The 19539-nt window shown below is 35.8% G+C and overlaps 1 protein-coding gene across 5 annotated transcripts in view; it reads right to left on the bottom strand.

The window, feature by feature from the left end:
- Positions 1 to 19539, bottom strand: part of Lrrk (Leucine-rich repeat kinase) — a 37402-nt gene that overhangs the window by 4682 nt on the left and 13181 nt on the right. For 4 of the 5 annotated variants that reach the window (XM_022065243.2, XM_022065245.2, XM_087360990.1 and 1 more), the window contains 24 exons: positions 18836 to 19036; positions 18064 to 18257; positions 17465 to 17637; positions 16761 to 16914; positions 15907 to 16184; positions 15288 to 15433; positions 14591 to 14735; positions 13921 to 14030; positions 13535 to 13674; positions 12682 to 12906; positions 11696 to 11818; positions 11150 to 11349; positions 9295 to 9457; positions 8609 to 8817; positions 8048 to 8208; positions 6948 to 7192; positions 6320 to 6501; positions 6010 to 6131; positions 5338 to 5527; positions 4290 to 4496; positions 3680 to 3931; positions 2906 to 3050; positions 2706 to 2815; positions 1988 to 2110 (listed from right to left, as the gene is read on the bottom strand). In XM_022065243.2, the coding sequence (XP_021920935.2) occupies positions 1988 to 2110; positions 2706 to 2815; positions 2906 to 3050; positions 3680 to 3931; positions 4290 to 4496; positions 5338 to 5527; positions 6010 to 6131; positions 6320 to 6501; positions 6948 to 7192; positions 8048 to 8208; positions 8609 to 8817; positions 9295 to 9457; positions 11150 to 11349; positions 11696 to 11818; positions 12682 to 12906; positions 13535 to 13674; positions 13921 to 14030; positions 14591 to 14735; positions 15288 to 15433; positions 15907 to 16184; positions 16761 to 16914; positions 17465 to 17637; positions 18064 to 18257; positions 18836 to 19036 (4198 nt within the window). The remainder of the gene's footprint in view (positions 1 to 1987; positions 2111 to 2705; positions 2816 to 2905; positions 3051 to 3679; positions 3932 to 4289; positions 4497 to 5337; positions 5528 to 6009; positions 6132 to 6319; positions 6502 to 6947; positions 7193 to 8047; positions 8209 to 8608; positions 8818 to 9294; positions 9458 to 11149; positions 11350 to 11695; positions 11819 to 12681; positions 12907 to 13534; positions 13675 to 13920; positions 14031 to 14590; positions 14736 to 15287; positions 15434 to 15906; positions 16185 to 16760; positions 16915 to 17464; positions 17638 to 18063; positions 18258 to 18835; positions 19037 to 19539) is intronic. The other variant, XM_087360991.1, reaches the window with a different exon arrangement.

Here is a 19539-nt window from a genome sequence, read left to right as displayed (position 1 = left end):
GAAATATTTTCTACATAAAATATCAAATTGACACAAACAAATAAACATACTGAATCACTGCTTTAAACTAAGAAATATGAGAAAAGATTATGAAATTATATTAAATATAACATATTACAGTGAAACCTCTATCCATCGTTCCCGGAACTATCGTTTTCCCGGATGCATCGTCCGTTTTGTTCGGTCCCGGATACATCCCATATAAAATAATGTTACATTTTCCTGCTTCTATCGTTCCTCGAACTATCGTTTTATCGCATCGATCTTTCAAAAATCTTAGTCCCGGCCCACAATTTTCCCGCAATGATCGTTTCTGAGAATTTAAAATGCTGGGTTTAGAGATAAATTAATACCGAAAGACGCACAATGTTTTTGGAATAAACAGTAGCGGTAACCTGTTATGTCGCCCAACCAGCACAGATTCTTTTGGAATGAGGGGTCAGCGGTGCAGGGGTGATAGTTGGAGTGAATGGCAGTGCCCATTGTCAGAAATTTTACGATTTTAATTTGGGTGCACTCATATTTCGTTCCAGCGATGCCAGATGGTATGTGCAGTGTGAATTTCTTCACAAATGCTTTTATTATAAGTACAAAGGAAAGGCGAGCGAAACTTTTTCATTCTTCTGGTTCATATCGTGTCTTCTACAGCTACGTTTCGTTGAGTTCGGCAGTAATAGTACTTCCATTTTTCCTGTTATAGTCCGCGAAGGTTGAGGGAGCGGTGAGGAAGAGGGAGAAACAACGAATGCGAGCCCGAACTTTGCCGAGTTTTGCCGAAGCACACGCTGCATTGGCAAAAGTGAAGTCTTTTATGCGCATAATATTAGTGAACGTGACGAAGAAAGCATTTAGAATGTGGAAAGGGCTCTGTTTGGCCTAAAACGTAAAGTTTCGACAAACCAGTTGTCCATTAAAGACTTTTTTGGTAAAAAGAAGTAACTTTGAAAGAGAAACATTGTTTGTTTTTTTAAATTTTTTAATGCTTTCCCGCATCTATCGTTTTCCCGCATTCATCGTTTTTATTTCCCACCCCCGCCGAAAACGATGCATCGAGGTTTCACTGTACTTCCTTATTTTGACATATGGAACAGAAATGTGGATATACCACCATATTAAAAGTCACAGAAATGATGTTTATATAGACTATTTTTAAAAAAACAAAAACAAATAAGACAGGGTACATCTCAAAATAGCATACCAGGTAAAATTTAAAGGTTTTATTTTGTTTTCAACAGTTCATATATTCAACAAAAATAAGTTGGGTGTATCTTATGTGATTGCCAAAACTGTAAGCATATCATTCTTTTGCATTTCACATGCTGTTTTACATTGTCAAAAAACCAAGCAACAGAACAAGCATAAAATTCAGTACCCATTTATAGAGGTTTTGAATGTAACACTTACAAGTTGGATCATACAATTCAACAAAAATTTCACAGATAGCACACTGTACTCATACCTTCACGAGAGATCTCATCCAAAGTACATGAAGACAGAAACAGTGAGATCTCTCTGGAAATAACTAAATGTTAATTAGCAAGTATAGATGACAAAATATTATTTTCACTGATACCAGAAGGGGGGTGGGGGGAAGTTGCAGTTGTTAAGAGAATTCTAAGGTAACAAATTTTGGTAGTTCTTTTTATAATGGGGCAAGACTTATGTCTCTGTGAAACTGCCACTAATGGGCAACCCATTGTCCATCACCCAGATGATTCAAGAGTGAATATGGAGCAATAGTATTAGGAAAACCTAAAGGACTAAGAGACAAACCCTTCCCAGTGCCACTTTGTCCATCACAAATTCTGTAGTGACTGGCCTGAGAGAGAACCCAGGCCTCTGTGGTGAGAAGATGACAACTGCCATGCTATGGCATGACCCCCTTTTTTGCAGATACACATCATTACATTTTTTGTTACACTGCTAGTATTTTCATCTTAAAATGTCTGGGGTTCAATGTGTTTAAAGACTTGGTAAACTCACTTACTCTGTATGTAAGAGGTGGACGTCCACCCTCCAGGATGCATTCTTTCACTGACTCGTGACCTTCAAATGGTTGGTGTAGTGTTAGTAGTTCATAGATAAACATGCCAAAAGAGAAGCAATCAACCTGCCAACAGAAAGGCCACAGCAGATAGCAATACTACCGCAACAAAATTACCATGATATTCTGGTAAGCAATGCTCTTAAAATCTGTTAATTGCAGATTTTTACTTTCATACTTCTGTTCACTTTAGGATATATATAGATGATTAAAAATGATGACACAGGAAAGACTGAACAAAAGTAACAATACCATATCTCAGCATTTGCAGGACTGAGGAATATCACAAAAACCTAAGGTAAACATAAAGTTGTCCCAGGTACTTATTAAGCATCATGCTATAAAGATGTATGGGCATGTGAGGTAAACCTACACTCTTTCTAGATCTTGGTACTAAATGGAGGTGAATGGACAAGTAAAGATAACCCAATACCCAATGGATAGTGGATAGGAGGCTGTGTGGGTTCCATAGCCAGTCTGGATGCAGTAGCTATGGATATTTGGCTTCTAGGCTGATTTCAACTCAAGGCCTTCCTTAATATACAGTAGAAGTGCTAACACCATATTATAACATTTAATTATTGACATATGATTCTGCTACCTACTGTAAAACATAAGAATGTACCAAAATATAATATATTTTGCAGAAATTTATTTTTACCTTTTCTGTGTATTCCTCTTCACCATTGTATCGCATTATTTCAGGAGCCATGAAACCTTCAGTACCACCAAATCCTTTTGTTCCTGAGGGTAAGGTTAAACGACTTATTCCTGTAACAGAAAAAAATAAGGTTATGAGGAAGATGGAAACTTCTGAATTGTCTCTTATACAGAGAATAATTAAATGGCAACAGTACATACCATAGTCAGCTAACTTGATATGCACAGGATTGCTGTCAGAAGTATCATGGAATGGAGGAGGCATGTGCCACACTAGAACATTTTCAGACTTGAGGTCACGATAAATGATACGTTGCTGGTGCAGATACTCGATGGCTTTTGCAACCTGTGACAGCATAATACACAAACTACTTTCACTTCTACATTATAACTGAACACCAAACTGAAATCACATTATTTATAAGTATTTCACTATCAATAAAAATTTGATTGGAATCATAAGAGACAAGCATTTAATGTATCCTGTTCTCTGTATCACCCACACACATCTCAAACAAGTTTCTTGTGAACAAACTTTAAACACACCATGGCTAATATTATCAATTCAGCAACTCCCTTTTTATTACGTAACATATATTAATTAGCAACAGTGATGTCACCATCCAAGACATTCATAGTGTCCATGTCAGGCCTGATGACAGTATGTAAATATTCTGAAACATGTAACCTGAAATATTGTATTAAATAATATAAATAAATAAGAAATTGGGTTTGATGAAAAAGCTGAACAACCTAACAACAGAGTATATATACAAAGACAGGATAATCTCCAATGGCATGATGATCATACTAAGTCTCATGAAAAATCCATGAATTGATTCAAATGTTGTTAGGGTGGGATACACACGGAAACACATATGGCCATGATAATATCACAAGCTTACCCTTCCTTGCAAAATAAGGAAGGGAGCCTAAAAGTGGATTATATACATACACAATTTTGACATGAAATACCTGCAATATAATAGCCTGGAGACAATACGGACCAATGCGAGCCCCAGAACGCCGGTAATGACGCAGAGTGGTGTCCAGTGCCCCTTGTGGAGCCAGATCCAATACCAAGGCTAAGGGTCTTGTACAGACTCCCACAAGAGGTACAATATTGGGGTGGCGTAAATTCAGGAGAATGTTTAACTCCTGCCGAGCAGTACAGTAAGCCTTACAGGCATACTGCAGTGGGTCCCGATCCCACTTACCTTGAGCTGCCTGCAAAAACCCATATTCACAGCTTAAAAAATTATTTGACATTTCAACTATAAGCAATAAGAATAACAAACTGGAAGAGTTTTATTATAAAATATTGTATAACTCATGGTAATACTCAAATCAATTATGGGTTCACAAAAATATTCAACTATTAAAAAATTATATTAAGAGCCAGAAATAAGGTTCCTGTTTCTTCAAAGTGTACTACAACTACATGTCCTTAACGTGACACGTATTATCATAACTAATAATAAGTCTTGATTATTAATTACCTGGCAGACACCACAAAATGTCCTGATATCTGGTGCTTATACTGGTTAGTTGCCAGTGACTGAGTCATATTATGAACTGTTCTTACCTTGTAAGCTATAATAGCAGACTGACGAGCATTAGCACCCGGTTGAACAGGCTGCAACATCTTCATAGCAACATCTATATACGTATTAGAGCCACGAAGTTTGCAAGTTCCTTTGAACACAAAGCCAAATGCACCACGGCCAAGCAGATGTCCTTTCTTGATATTGTCTGGGCGAATAAGGTGCCTCTCACCAAGATCGAAAAAGATCTTAAAAAAGACATATGAGACAACTAAGCAATTCCATTTTTTGGGTATTTCTTATGAAGTTCATAGTTGCTCAGAGTGTGAAGAAATTTGTTTACTTCTTATGGGTCATTATCTTGTTCACAAGAGCCAACAACGAATCCTGTCTTTAGCCAGTTCACAAGACTATTTATCTATTCAATTACCTTTGCTCACATTCCAATTCTGTTAGTGTTTACAAATGCAGACAAAGTCATATCAGAATCACAGCTTCTTTCCTTCTTGCCCATGTTTTAGAAGTCAGTCTGTTACATGCCAGAGGCATCAAATCTCAGGATCATGTCTGAAACCCTCTGATCTAGTAGTTATCACACAAATTTTGTATTTGCAGAGTACCAAGTTTGATTCTGTTTAAACTAATATAAAAAATATTAGTATGTAAGCTGTGGGAAGAACTTTTGATGCCAGCTTTACTTCAAATGCTTCACTCTAATCTTTGAGGTTAGAATGAATTATAATTTCATAATTATACATTTGATAATCCATTTCTCTGCATATTTCCACTAGCACAGGTTCACATTAGATTAAATTTGTTGGACATAACGTCAACATTTTTCATCAGCATCATGTTTGTTACTTGTTACTTTGCAAAAAATATTCTCATACAGAATTTATAGATATGTTTATGATCATTTCCTTATAATCTATTTTAATATTATCCTACCTCCTAGTAAGTCTACCAAATGATAATTTTTAATATTTCTCAGCCAGAATTCTGTATATGTTCTCTGTTTATTTTATTCAAGATACAAAACCCAGCTAGTTATATGGTTAAATTCAGCGTCAAATGTTCTTCTGAACTTACTGTATCAGGAGCAACCTGAGCCAAAGGAATATCACCATGACTTGGGCAGGTGACAGACTTGTGATCATATGCTGCCAGAATGCATTCCTCTACAACCCAGCTAAAATGTACAGGGGGTGCTGGCTCTTCTGCTAGATGGCATGGTTCATCTATATGGTAACCTGGATGTCCTTCCACTGATGGCATGCGGCTATGAGGATACAGATATTACAAAATCAAGATGCTGCAATTTATCCCTGCTTCACATACTTGATGTTAAATTATGGTTTCAATGCTACCAACCTAAAGTATGTACGTAGAACCTTCTAAATTTTAAGTTACAAAAACTGCAATGGATTAGAAAAGTATCCCAATAGAAATGGTTTCGTGAATAATATATATACATATATTTTTTTTGAGGGGGACAACTACAAATTGCTCAAGGCTGAATTACTAATGCAGTATGCAACAAGTATTTTACAAGGGTCAGGATGCAAAGCAGGTAAAACAGTTTCTAATATTTTTACATTACCCCTTAACACCATGTAGTATCTACTGTAAATATTCATTTGATACACCAACAAATCAATATGCATGAAAGTTTGTTGACATATCAAAAGAACAACTACAGTTTCTAACTTAGAGTAATTTGATCTTATTGGTCCCAAAATATCTATGCAGCAGTCCACCTACCTGGAACCAGTAGAATCAGGTCCTACACCACTGTCACCATCACCGTCAGATGTATAGCTCTCCTGAGATTTACGTACTTGTCGCAAACTCAAATGACTCTCACTTTCTGCTCGATGGAAGGCCTGCAACATACAAATTTTACTCCATTTAATTCTCATATTTCTATTTCAAACGTGTGCCCTAATTATGATAGGCAAAGTTAAAGTACATGACAGAAACTACATGAGCTCAATAGTTTAAATTATATGACAATTTTGCCAAAATTTTGTTAAAATCTGTACAGAATAAGATCATAGTGAGATCCTCTTACCTCAGCAACATGTCTGGGTCCAAGAGCTGCACTAAGAACGCTGCTTTCATTCCAGCTGTCTGATCCTCGATGTTGGTGATGCACCAGTTCAGTTTCTCCAAGATAGGCTGCCATACACCGAGGACACGGTACAAGCCTGGTCACTAAGAAGCGGCCTTCAGATGTATGCACAAATCTTGTACCTACAATAATTATATTTTCAAAAGTTCAAACATTTGGATTTATTGTGGTTAAACACAAATATGGCACTATGACAAACACCACCAATGACAAAGTTTAGAGAATGTATACAACTCTACATCTATGACCCCCGCCGTTGTGGCAATTTTACCTTTTACAAAGGCCATGAAGAGTACCCTATAAAGTGGATCACAAAAGACAGGCCAAGTGGTAATGTGTCTGGCATGTATTTGGGAGAAGCACAGTTCAAAACGTGCTTGGGCTGCCCACTACTGATCATCATCCTCAGTCTCTCCAGGAAAATGCTATAATATTTACCTTAAAACAGGACATGACACATCCTTTCCAGTTCAGTGTCTGTTATCTTTTCATATTAAACAATTCTAGGTAACCTCTGCAACCAATAATGTGATAGTCTCATCTGGTTTATATATTTCTCACCACTCACCAAGTGTTGGATACCAGTCCTCCAGTAGAATATCAATATGGTCCACGGTAAGAGCTAGCAACTGAGCTGTGCATTCAGGGCTGGGGTCCAGTACAATAGCTTGATAGCCAATTGGCTCACAGCCTCCAAGTTCATCTGTGATTGGACGTTTTATAACTACAGTATCCACCGGGAAGAAAATCTCTAGAATAGAGGAGTTCAGTAGATCAACATCTCCCCACACACCTTCCTGCTTCAGTCTGACTCTGTAAATATTAGAAGCAGTGCTGGGTTCAGTAACATCTTCAGGTTAGATTTGGTTACCATAATTATACATAAAATTAATACTAGCACTGACTCATAAAAATGTTGACAAACTTCTAGTTACACTATCAAGAACTGAAGCTAAATTATCAACTCCACTTTACTGTTACATAACATCTAACACTGAAACAGTTAAATAGCTGTGTTACACATATTTTGTGAACACCAGAAAGAAGCTAAATCTACTACAACTTTATTTTAAAAATACTTAAATTAATAAATAAAGTATGAAAAGCAACACCAATTATAACAAAATCAAGTAACAACATAACTTTTCATGCATTCATTACACAAAACACATTAAATTAAAACCAGCACTTCACGTGAAACACAAAATTTACTTTCTCAATTTCCTCATAAAGGACAAATCATACAAAATATTATAAACATATTTCATAAAATACAGATATTACTCTTATTTGAAAAAAATGTAATGCATTTTTTTAAATTAAAAATAATTTGTTTACAATATTCTATCTGTACTGTCAACTGTCAATTATCCCTGCCCATTTATAGTGAATAAATGTACAGACCAGTTATGGATGAAGATAGAAGAAATAATTTTTACTGTCTTTATTTCTGATATATAAAAAACAAAAATATAATTAGATCCGATCACTTGAAAGCATGAGGAGATCCTACTCCCAAAATGTTTTGTGTATCAAACACACTTCAGATAATTGACTATGTTCAATATACTGATGTTCTGGGTTGTAGTGCTGTGTGGGCTTGCAGGTAGATACCAATGTTTGAGAGGAAATTATTTTACATGATGTAATTTCCGATGTATTATTTACCTAAGTTGTCTGTAGTCAACAGGTGAGTTTTTCACATTTGGTAATACTTCCTTCATACGGAATAAAGTTGTATCTGCATACCGCAGTTCCATTCCCGTTTGCCACAGTATCCATTCTGCACGAACATCCAGCAGTTGTGTGAGCTTTGTATCTTGCACCACCTACGGAAAGTGCACAGATTAACATAGTTAAACATAAAAAACAAACAAACAAACAAACAAACAAACAAATGGAATACTAACATGTGTTTGACCATTACAACACAATTATTACATTAAACTTCCCCTGTAGATGTTCACAATCAAATTACGTGATAGAATTAAATTTATATAAGCACAGTTCAGCATGGTGTCACACAGACAAGTCTTCAAATGGTACAGTACATGTTCTGTACCAGAACACATTGGGCTCATGAATGTTAAATAAAAAACAAAATTTTCATAAAGCAAAATGTCTGACAAATCAGAGTAATGGACTACAATCACAAACCTTAAGAGAACAATCAGATTTTCATTGTTGAAATTTAGATTAAAAACTATTGAAAAGTTACTTATGTCTCACCTCTTTAGGCATGATAAAGAATGCACGAACAATGTCAACAATGGCATCATCTGAGAGAATCCTAGTGATAAGCCGTGACCAAAAGCCACTTGGGAAGTAAGACATGAGTAACAAGCGCCTAATGGAGCACTCTGGGTCTGAACGATGGGTAATCTCACACTGGCATGCTGCTGTCACATCTACACCTTCTTCTGTTGGAATACTTGGGCCTATTTACAATACAAAATGTTACTTTAAATTCCACTAACAGTTCTAGTTTCTATTTACAACAGCTAATTATTATTTTTTAAGACATGTAACCTTTGATTTACCATAAATATATTTATTTGTCTTCTAAAGTTGTTTACACTACTTGATTTGTGTCTGATCGGATATTACCTGCATTTTTCAAATTGTGAGTAAGACATCAGTATCTTTCTATAGTTAGGCAATACTTATAAAGGCCCGAAAAGCTTCACTGATCACTGAACTTCATATCGCTCCTGAAGTGCACAAATAACTAAAAGTGTTCTTTGATTTGAAATGGTAATACAATCACATACACATTAATTGGCTTCTGAATCACATTTAAATGACAAAAATCTTATGACTAATCACAGGTCAATAAGGTAGTGTTAAGCCTTCCACCTCATACTAAAGTCTGTTAATAATACACAAGGAAAAATATGGCTAATATCAATTCTTACCACTGATCTTCATTGGTGAATGAGTGTTGGCACTTGGTCTCTGCAGTTGGAATCGTTCAGGGCTCTGAGTATAAAATAATGAATTGCCAACCAATGTTGATGCTCCAGTTGAGACACTAAGCTTCTTGCTGCGGACTGCCCAGCCCCGAGATCGCACTGGGATCTAAACATACAAACAGATGCATAGAACCAGTTAATAACAAGAAAACAATCAAATGCAGAATTACAATCCCTGCCCTAACAATTCTTGAATTACAAGAACCTGTAAACATGCCTGTATAATTTCAAAAAACAAGCATTATAATATAAACAACAAAATACCAATAATTCCCTATATTATCATGTGACTTGCAACCCACTTCAGTGTTCTGCTGAACATCCACAAAATCATTCAATACTGGATATTATTTTATATGCAATTAGTTGGTTGCTTTCATTTCTTGAAATACTGGAGAAATGCACAAATGGAAGTTTTAGAAAACATAAAAAAACATGTCAATACTGTGAAACCCATGTAACATTTTAATTGTGGTTCTTGTAATAATATAAGGTGGAGCAGCTGCCAGTTTCTGTAAACTTGTCATTATTGAAAGTTCAAACTGTGCAACACTGAGGATCAAAACTGCATAACAAATTGAAAAGTGAACAAATGACATACTTATAGTTGAGGTTTGTGATTAAAAAAAAAAAAAAGAAGTTCCTCCCTTACACCTTTTGACTGCAATAGTACATAACATGAACAAACAACTTCATTCCTTAGAATATTAATATTTATTTTTATCTTGTAAGAATAAGAAACAACCAAAAAATGATATTTACTACTCAAATTACTACCAATCTTTATCAGTGTCTTTGGAGACAATGTCTTATTAAATACCCCTGCATTTCTCATTTCATTTACTTAAATAAAGAAATCAGAAATACATACATAAGAAATAACAAATTACAGAAAAGTGTTTTGGTATTAGAGAAAGAAACAAGGTGCAAATCACATTACAGTTAATATGAGCTTGCTACAGAAGCCAAATGAAGAGACAAAGCTGGATCATGCAGCTATACTGCTGTGTTTGGTGCAAACACATTTTTAGAGTGATCACTTGATTATTTTTATCGAGGACAAATTGAACAACCAAAACTATCAAAATGCCCACTCTTACTAGTCAACTGCTGGAACTGGAAGTTATCACTGCCTACTTTCACAAATTCTTACTAGCATAATAATAAGCAATTTGGAATTACCTCAAGGTAAAAGATTATGAGACTAATACAGTCAGGAAATTTTGGTTCAGCACTGATAGCAGTATGACATAAGGTAACAAGGATTAATAACTGTTGTCACAAATGTAAAAAATGGTGTTCCTCCTGGTACAAAGTCCTTCTTGAAAAACTAAGTTACCCAGCTAGTCTAAGAAATTCCCTATCTTTAATAGAAACTGAAAGTTCATTACCATGTCCACAAGAACCTGTCACTAGACTCTTTCTTGAACCAGATGGAACAAGTCCACACACATACAATATTATTTATTAATTTAATTTAATATTAATTTAAATCTCAATGTTTTACTACAAGACTAAGGGACAAAGTTTCATGACCCCACCCACAAAGAAACAAAGATAAAACTATAACTCTGAACTTTATAAAGGATATGGAAAGACGAAAGATTCTGAACTGAATATTGCCAAGCATTTCCAGGATTTAAACTGTTCCTCAGTATAATGACTGCCACACATTATTCTGATGCCAAAAGCAAGTCAAATATGAAGTTAGAAAACAAATTGCAGTGGTGCCACCAGTTCCAACCATTTGAGTGGATGCATGCAGCTACAAGAAACTGTACAAAGTTGTGAGCAGCACCTTTACCCTGACTAACTGTGTGTGGGCTGCTCGCATAGATTCTTCTGACGGAAGCAATGATGGTATGAGCAGAGTGCGGCTGTCCCATGTCAGAGCAACCTCAAATTTGTTAAGAAGATTCACAATGTAGCCCCGTGTGTCCACTGGTCCTATACTTGAAGACTTGAACACATGCTTCAGGTCATCCAACTTCATCACACCTGATACAGTTCATATATTAAACATTCTGAACAGAGTTTGATTTGATTACCTATATAACCATTCCATGGTATACAACCTTCCTTAAAAAGTTTATTCTTAAATAAAAAAGAATTCCCTGCTTTTATGGAACCTGAAAGTTTAACAACACAATCAGAAAAGTCAGCCAAATCTTCATATATGTTTTCTGCAATATCCACTTTAACATCATCCTTGCATTTATACTTAAGTGTCCCATGTAATCTCTTCCTTCGCATTATCAAACCAAAATTCTTAATGTACATTTTATTTTTTTATTGCAAGGATGTGTTTACAGAGGAAATGTTTTTTACTCCATCTTGTGCTAACCTGTGCGAGCAAAGGGGTTGATCTCTCTGATGGTAACTACATGAGCCAACATGTCACACAGCCACTGTGGATCCAAAAAGTATAGGTCCTTCAGAGTTGCATCATCATAGTGCAGTAACACTCCTTAAAAAAACAACAACAACAATATATGACAATCACCTTCAAATGTGCAATAAATACTGTAAACTTTGATTTCCTAAGAAACCAAGGGAGCCAAGAAGAAGGCAGTCTTCTGTGATATAATGTACTATCACTTTACTCCAAGCATGCACTTTTTGTGAATTTAAAGCACCACATCTCTGTTCTCATATTACTTAAACTGGTACTGCAGGATTAATATAATTGAGTTAAGATATTTACATATACTAAATAAGAAAAATTCCTTTTATAATTTTTAGAATTAAGATTCCTATAGAGATACTTTTAAATGTAACATTAGGACTGATTACATTTTAGGTTATTCAATTACACTCTTTAAACTGCATAGGTCAAATGAGATGGGAAAATTATCATGAATGCCAAGTAGGTAAGGATTTGGAAAGAGGTGGTTATAGCCTATTTGAATTTACTAATCCAACCTTTGCCTGGAGACAGTAAGAAAAAAAATTAAATTCTGTCAGGATAGCCATAAGCCCAGTTGAAATTAAAACTAGATACATTCCAAATAACAGCCTAGTGTTACTAATACACAAACCTATTCAGACACAAGTTTTGTCATTCCTGCATACCTTCGTCTTGTTGATGGTCAGAGACGAAATTCTCTATTGCATGCATACAATACCAACTATTTGATCAATACTTTCAAATTCATATCTTGGACATAAAGAATTTTCTTTTATACATTATTCCAGTTTTAACGAACAGCCTGGCAAATGCTGCATAGGCTGCAGAATCAGACTTGGCAGTAAGAAGTCGAAGGACCCGTATGACAACTGGTCTTTCTTCATCTGTTCCCAATTATAACTACAAGGCACATTAACATATACCATTCTCATGGAGAAACAGTGTGGCTTGATGGAGTTCTGCAGCATCACGGAACTTGCGTTGATATCGATACTGCATTTCCGTTGTCACTACTGCTTTGTATTGCTCAGCATTAAGTACTGGATCTACTCCTGTGTGCCGGCGGTCTGCAGCCAGGTGGCTGACAACATCTTCCAGAGCCAGGTAACTAGCTGGTACTCTCTGTTCCAGCAACAATTCTTTGCTGCCTGAAATAAACAACACGGTGAATGCCATACAAAAACATTAGTTCTATAACACCTTTCCCTTTACATTTAAACAGATGTTCCACATATTTTTACAGTAAAACCTGGATTCAATGGAAACTTGTTTTCACTGGAAAAATGTCCCTGGGTAAAAGAATATAGGGGCAGAAATCAGTTTAAAATAATTTATAATCGAAAACTGTCCAGCAAGGAAATAGAAGAACAAGAATCTAATGGAAAAAAATGTAGTTGAATATTTGTCTTCTGTTCATGAATTTATAACCTGCAATTTACTTCCAGGAATTTATCTGAGAAGCTAAACCATCAACGGAATAATGTGCAGATGTATTAATGGGAACAATAAAAAATGAAACAAAGGAAATAAGGGGGGGGGGGGGAGAAAAGCAACACACTCTGCACTACACAGCACATATATATAGTAAAAGTTTCTAACTTCTGATCTGTACCACAAGCAAATACATAAATGTTATAGATACTAGTTTGCACCCAAAACAGTTATGTTAAATAGAAACCAATTTCAAACATAAAAATGTTCAAGTCACTTGGGATCAATTGTAAGTAGGTTTTACTGCATTTATTCTAAGATTCCAAAAAGGAGCCTGCTTGTTACCTGGTGGCCGAAGACTAAATACTGTGTCATAAATGAGATTGCACAGTAGCTTGATGTTATGCCGTGTCTTGCAGCTAACCTCAATTGTATCCAGTACTCGCGGAAGACCACACTTCTCTGCATCCACAATGTTAATGAATCTGCAGCAAAGCATGTGATGTCTCAGAACAATGAGTATTTAAGTACACTGTGATTTTCCAGTAAATTACAAACCTTCAAAGAAAGTGGAAATATACGTTGCAATAAAGTATAAATGTTCTCCAAATGCATTCTTAGCCATTCTGAAAACTTTAATGCCTTGATGCTTATATAGCACATACAACCAATGACACAGCAGTCAGCAGAAATTATAACATTTCTGAATGCAATGGCATGCTAAAACTTACTTGTCTCTGATAATTTGCTGCAGATCCTCAGAAATTGATGCAGGGTCATACTCCCTCATCATATCAAAATGTGTACCCACAATCAGGACAGGAGAGTTTGGAGCTCGTGCCTGAAACATTATGTTCATTTCTACAAAGCTGAAGTATACAGTGTGTGAAATTTCAGGTTCTCATAGTGATAAGTATGAAGATGGCTGTCTTCTGGGCTGTTGAACCGTGTAATCTGGCAGAAGTTTACTAATGTTTCCAAGGTCCTTGCTGCCTCCATAATCAATTGCCCTGATGATAGAAGCAGCAAGCACCGCTCAGACATCAGTAAACATCTACCAGACTATACAGTGAAATAATCCTGGGAAAAGCCATCTTCTGAAGTACACAGTTTATCAAAGAATATAAATGCACTGTGGACTTATCTGAAATGTCTGAACATTAAAGATAACAAATAGTAACCCTGTCACTGTTACTAAAGGCATCAGGGGCACAAATGCTCTGTGAATCTGCCAATGGGTTCATAACAGAAACAGATAAATTTTAGAATATTATTGAATAAATATGAACATAAAAAATTAATGTTTCTAAGAGGTTGGAAAGGTTTCTTTAAAACAAACTGATAATATATCTATGGATCCCATAGTGTCACAAAAATAAATATAAAATGAAATGCACAAACCTGAATATTGACAAGCCAATGTAAGATCTCACTGATGCCCCGCTGTCGATCAGGAATCCTCCAGACAACAAGATAGAGACTTCTCTTTGATAGGAAGTACTGATGTGTAGCATAATATTCCCGCTGACCACCAAAATCCCAAGTTCTGCCAGAAATCGTAACTCAACAGTATTTCCAAAAGTAAAACTCAGTGGAACCCCAATGTAGTAAACTTCAGCATAACAGTTAAAATCCTGCATCTTAGTTACACACCACATAATTTATCTCTGTTCAGACTAAACCCTTACAGTGAATTAACTCAGTGCACCTAGAAACTTGATTATGTTACATACTTGAATGCTTTATGAAGATATTTGGAACTTTCTCAGTGAGAAGTTTTAATGCTATTCCTGTGCTGTATTTAATGACTGTACTCAAGGAAATTCCAAGCAAGAAAGAAATATTCTGTGCTGTCTCCTAGGAACGTGTCTGTCCCTGAACATTTTTATGAACTTCTTTCAACATTTAATATTAAATCTGTGTAATTCAACCTTACATACTTTTTCTCTACTTAACAGAACTGGAAGGATTTCAACTTTTACTACTTAAAAGACAACTGATCCTTATTTAATTGCTGTATCCCTTGCTGAGTAAAGTTTTTCTGTATGTTTGTTTGTACCTAATTCTAATCACATTCAATCCTTGTTTCAGCACATACCTGAATACAACAGGACCATAAGAAGACTGGCCACGTATTTTCTTCTCATATACCCAATCTCCTATGTCAACTCCCACAGTAGACATGTTTGTCCCCCGAGAAGTTTTCACATTGATGTTCTTATTGCCCATACGTTTAGCCCAATGCTGAAAAAACATGTTTCACATCTATTTACTAAGCATTTCAGTATACTGTCTAATTCCAGGGCATAAGTTCCATTTACTTTACTCATATTATAACTAGGCAACATTCCATGGACAGCTTTACAATTTCTTTAACTAAAGATGAGTATGAATCCTAGTCTGCCAAAAAACCTTAAATGCAGAGAATCGAAAACGGAGGACCAGAGAAAAATCCTGCTGAAGCTGAAAATGAAGCCACGCTTTTCAAGTCTTTAGCCAGCGACTTCATAGACTGAGCTGTCCCAACTCTTGATGCAAGCAAATATATTATAAAAATAAGTGGGAACAATTCTGAAATACCCTATGCGAGAGTATAACTCTTAACCCTCTGTCACGTAAATTCACTGTATGCCGATGCTATCTGACCAGTCAATTACACGTAATTTCTAAAAAAAAATATTTTAGTATGTTCAGCATGGCAAAAGGTCCTTACTTACCTCCACTGGTTTCTTCTTGAAGGTGCCAACTCCTTCCTGTCGTAGCTGTTCAAGTAGTGAAGTCTTTCCTATTCCTTGTACACCAACAATCATCAGTTTCATGCGTGCATATGGTCGTGCATCCTCCAACACTGATTTTAGGTAACCAATCACATCCATTGTCTTGTACTTCTTTGAGTCAATCATTGATTTCAGAGGCTCCTGTAGATTACAACCTCTCGTGTTCAGGTTCCATAGGCGAGACAAAAGCCCCATCTGTGATGGAAGCTCACAGATATCTACGAATAATGATTTTCATTCTATAAAATACCCATAAGTTCTACATTATATTAATAGCTACATGGAAAGTGGCATAGACCTTGCTTCAAACTTTCACTGAAGTTTATACTGGATCACACATATAATGTCCACAAATATTATGTATGCTCTTTGGTCCTGCTTATTTTATGCCCATAACCTTTTGTCCAGCTATATTTTTGTACTGTTCATTTCATGTGCCACAAGTAGCAACTGCAAATTAACCCCACCCTTCACAGTACGAACACAGTTCTGTAGCAAAACAAATGCATTTATACTGTACTGCAGATGCACACACACGCACATACACACAATGATGTATGACTTTTATGCCTAAGCTACATCACTTGTGATCCTGGTAAATGTGACTGATACATTTAATAAGTCATCTGATATAAGTTAAACAAGCAACATGGCTCATGTCTGAAAGACCAAATGATGCTTTTGACAGTGATCAAAAAAGTTTCATATAAGAAACTGTAGATTACTCAATTCATAGAGCAATGTTTTTATTTACCAAATAAAGAGAAAATTAAAAAGTTCTAGCAGTACTTTACCTAAGTTTCCACTGATATTGAGAACAGAAAGGTTGTTAAGTTCATGAATATTATTTGGTATCTCTCGCAGTTGGTTGTTGCTGATGTCCAACATGCTCAGGTTAGGAAACATGAAGCGAGTTTTGCTCTGACCTGTTGGGGAGCTCAGAACATCCTGTCAAATAAATCATTCAATAATACTTAAATATATTAACAGAAAACTACAACAATAATCATGAGGGGGTAAAAAATAAATAAAGGTTTATCCACAAACAGGAGGGTGTTTCACAAAATATCATTCAAACTAACACCACTAGACAGAACAAAGTGAATACCGAGGATGCGAACGAGATCTGCCAAATAGCTTAAATGTTACATTCACTTAAAAATACATACCACAATCTGTACTGCTGTAAAGTAACTGACTGTTGCAGGAATGTAAACACCAAGCTATTCAGGTTTAAATCTGTTAATTTGTAAGACAATGTACATAACTCTAGCTGCAATTCCAAGCATATTGCCATTAACCCAATACAATTTAAATATCTCTGGTGATAAAGTACGATTCTGTAGACCTGTCTACAAATTTATTTTTCTAACTCATATATACACAAGAGTATCCATATTTCACAACCCAACACAGAAAAAATATAAGAAATATGATACCATTTGGGTTGAAAAGATATGTGGTGGATATTCAGTAACTGGAATAAGACAGTTCTCACCCATTCAGATTCCTCCTCTTCTGAAACTGAACTAGCTCCATCATCATCAGTTGACAACTGGATACGTGAAAGGTTATTATCAGCTAAAACAAGAGTGCGGAGGTTGTCCAGACGCAGATGGCGTCGATGTGAACACACTATGTTTAGGATAGCACTGCGTAATGAACGACGACCTGAAGACATGGAATAAAGTTTTAACCAACAAGCAAAAGATTATTTGTCTTTAATATATTTCTTTATTTTATAAAATAACATCCCATCCTGGAAAAGTGTTAAAGATATAAATTTATTAGAACAAGGGCAACAACAGGATGACAACAGATAAATGAACATTACCATATTTTCTGGAATGTAAGACTTTCCTACAAGGTGCTGTAATACTAAGTGTCCAGATTTTACTGAGCCTTTCTGTTTTCTTTCATTATAAAATGCAGATGCTTCACAATAAGCTACATTGTTTTGAATAAATGCAGATTTTGCTTTTATAAAATTAAAAATATAACGCATTTCAACACACCATACAATTACATCACGTAATAAAAACCTTTGTATTCTAACTTACTTTGATGTAATAATCTATCAGTTACATGAAATAGTACCTTGCAAAACTGGAAGTTTGCTACCAGACTTGCTCCCACAGTCAGCAGGGGCATAACAAGCTGTCAAAGCCTGCTGCATACTGTCAATGCCTTCAACTTGTGGCAAACTTGGCCAGCAACAGATCTGGTTATGTGAGAGATCTAGCTGCTTTAGAGAGCTTGGATAAGATGTGATGTGACTCATGCTGCGTAAGCTGCAACAGAACAATTCTTATACCTCACATAATTATTATCTACAACTCACAAAAGCCAAGGTATAAATTCTTGTAATGACAGGTATCAGAAACTTTCTTCAAATTTTGATTTGCATATTTATGGACAGAGCATAACATAATGAAATTCTGGTATATGATTTCCATAGGTCCAAGAAAAAATAATAAAGAAAAATACTTATATATCTTTATTACTTTTAAATTTCTAACAAGACTGTTTTCAAACTTGGAGGGATATTCTGCAGCCATCTTATTTTCACTAATTTTCTATACACTTACATTTTTTAAACTGAATTTGATAACAGAATCAACATATATTTCTACTGGAATCTACATGGGAAATAAACAAGTTCATAAAAATTGATATTTTTTCATCTAGATACATATTTTATTGGCATTTCATTAACATTCCAGCTTCAGCTCAACTTATCTTTACCTCTGTATTTTTACACATCATCTTAATGGTAAATACCACAACCACTAAGATCTGTAAGACGCAGAACAGGTAAATCTTCTGCTGACTAAAGTTTTACATTTTGCAGAAATATGATTTAACAAACCTGTTGTAGCTGAGGTTCAGCCTTGTGAGATTTACTGCAAGACAAGACAATGCTACTGGCACACTGGTGAACTGGTTGTGTGCAAGATTCAGTGCTGACAGCTGGGAGCAGTTGCCCTCATTCTCATCATCATGGTGCAGTATTTGTTCTGTCACCTCTACGCTGCGGCTCCAGATATTGTGATGAGTTACATCAAGCTGCCTGAATTACAAAGCCAAGCAATAAGGATGCTTCTTAGCTTCTTTCAGATTTCCATATCATAACTGTTGTTGCTTCTCTAACCCCTCTGTATTTAAACTTCTTATACTCTATCAACTTTGAGAACAGTGAAGTGATTCTGTTCTTAAGTGGAGAAATCTATGAGGAATACTCCACTAATCCTAATAATGGAACAATGACAGACAAGGTGGAGGCTCAGTACTTCACACATTCACAAAGTTACTGTCAGACATACGAGAAGGAAAAGGCATGCAGGTAAATACGCATGATTCTAGCTTGTCTTAAAAATCCATGTCATACCCAATGATCACCACGTTCCCATTACTTCAACTATTGCTTAATACAATAAACACTTCAATCAGCAACTAAATGCCAGGATTGCAAACTCCCAATTTAGTTCTCAACACTGAAGGATGGCGAGGGAGGCAGGAGATTGGGAGGGGGGAGGGGGGAGGCTCAAGCAAAAATATTATGAATGTAACACC

The sequence above is a fragment of the Zootermopsis nevadensis genome, unplaced genomic scaffold, assembly GCF_977971745.1.
Source record: "Zootermopsis nevadensis isolate Lab colony 2312 unplaced genomic scaffold, Znev_1.0 Znev_ptg000050l, whole genome shotgun sequence".
Lineage (NCBI taxonomy): Eukaryota > Metazoa > Arthropoda > Insecta > Blattodea > Termopsidae > Zootermopsis > Zootermopsis nevadensis.
This window is presented reverse-complemented; position numbering and strand designations above follow the sequence as displayed.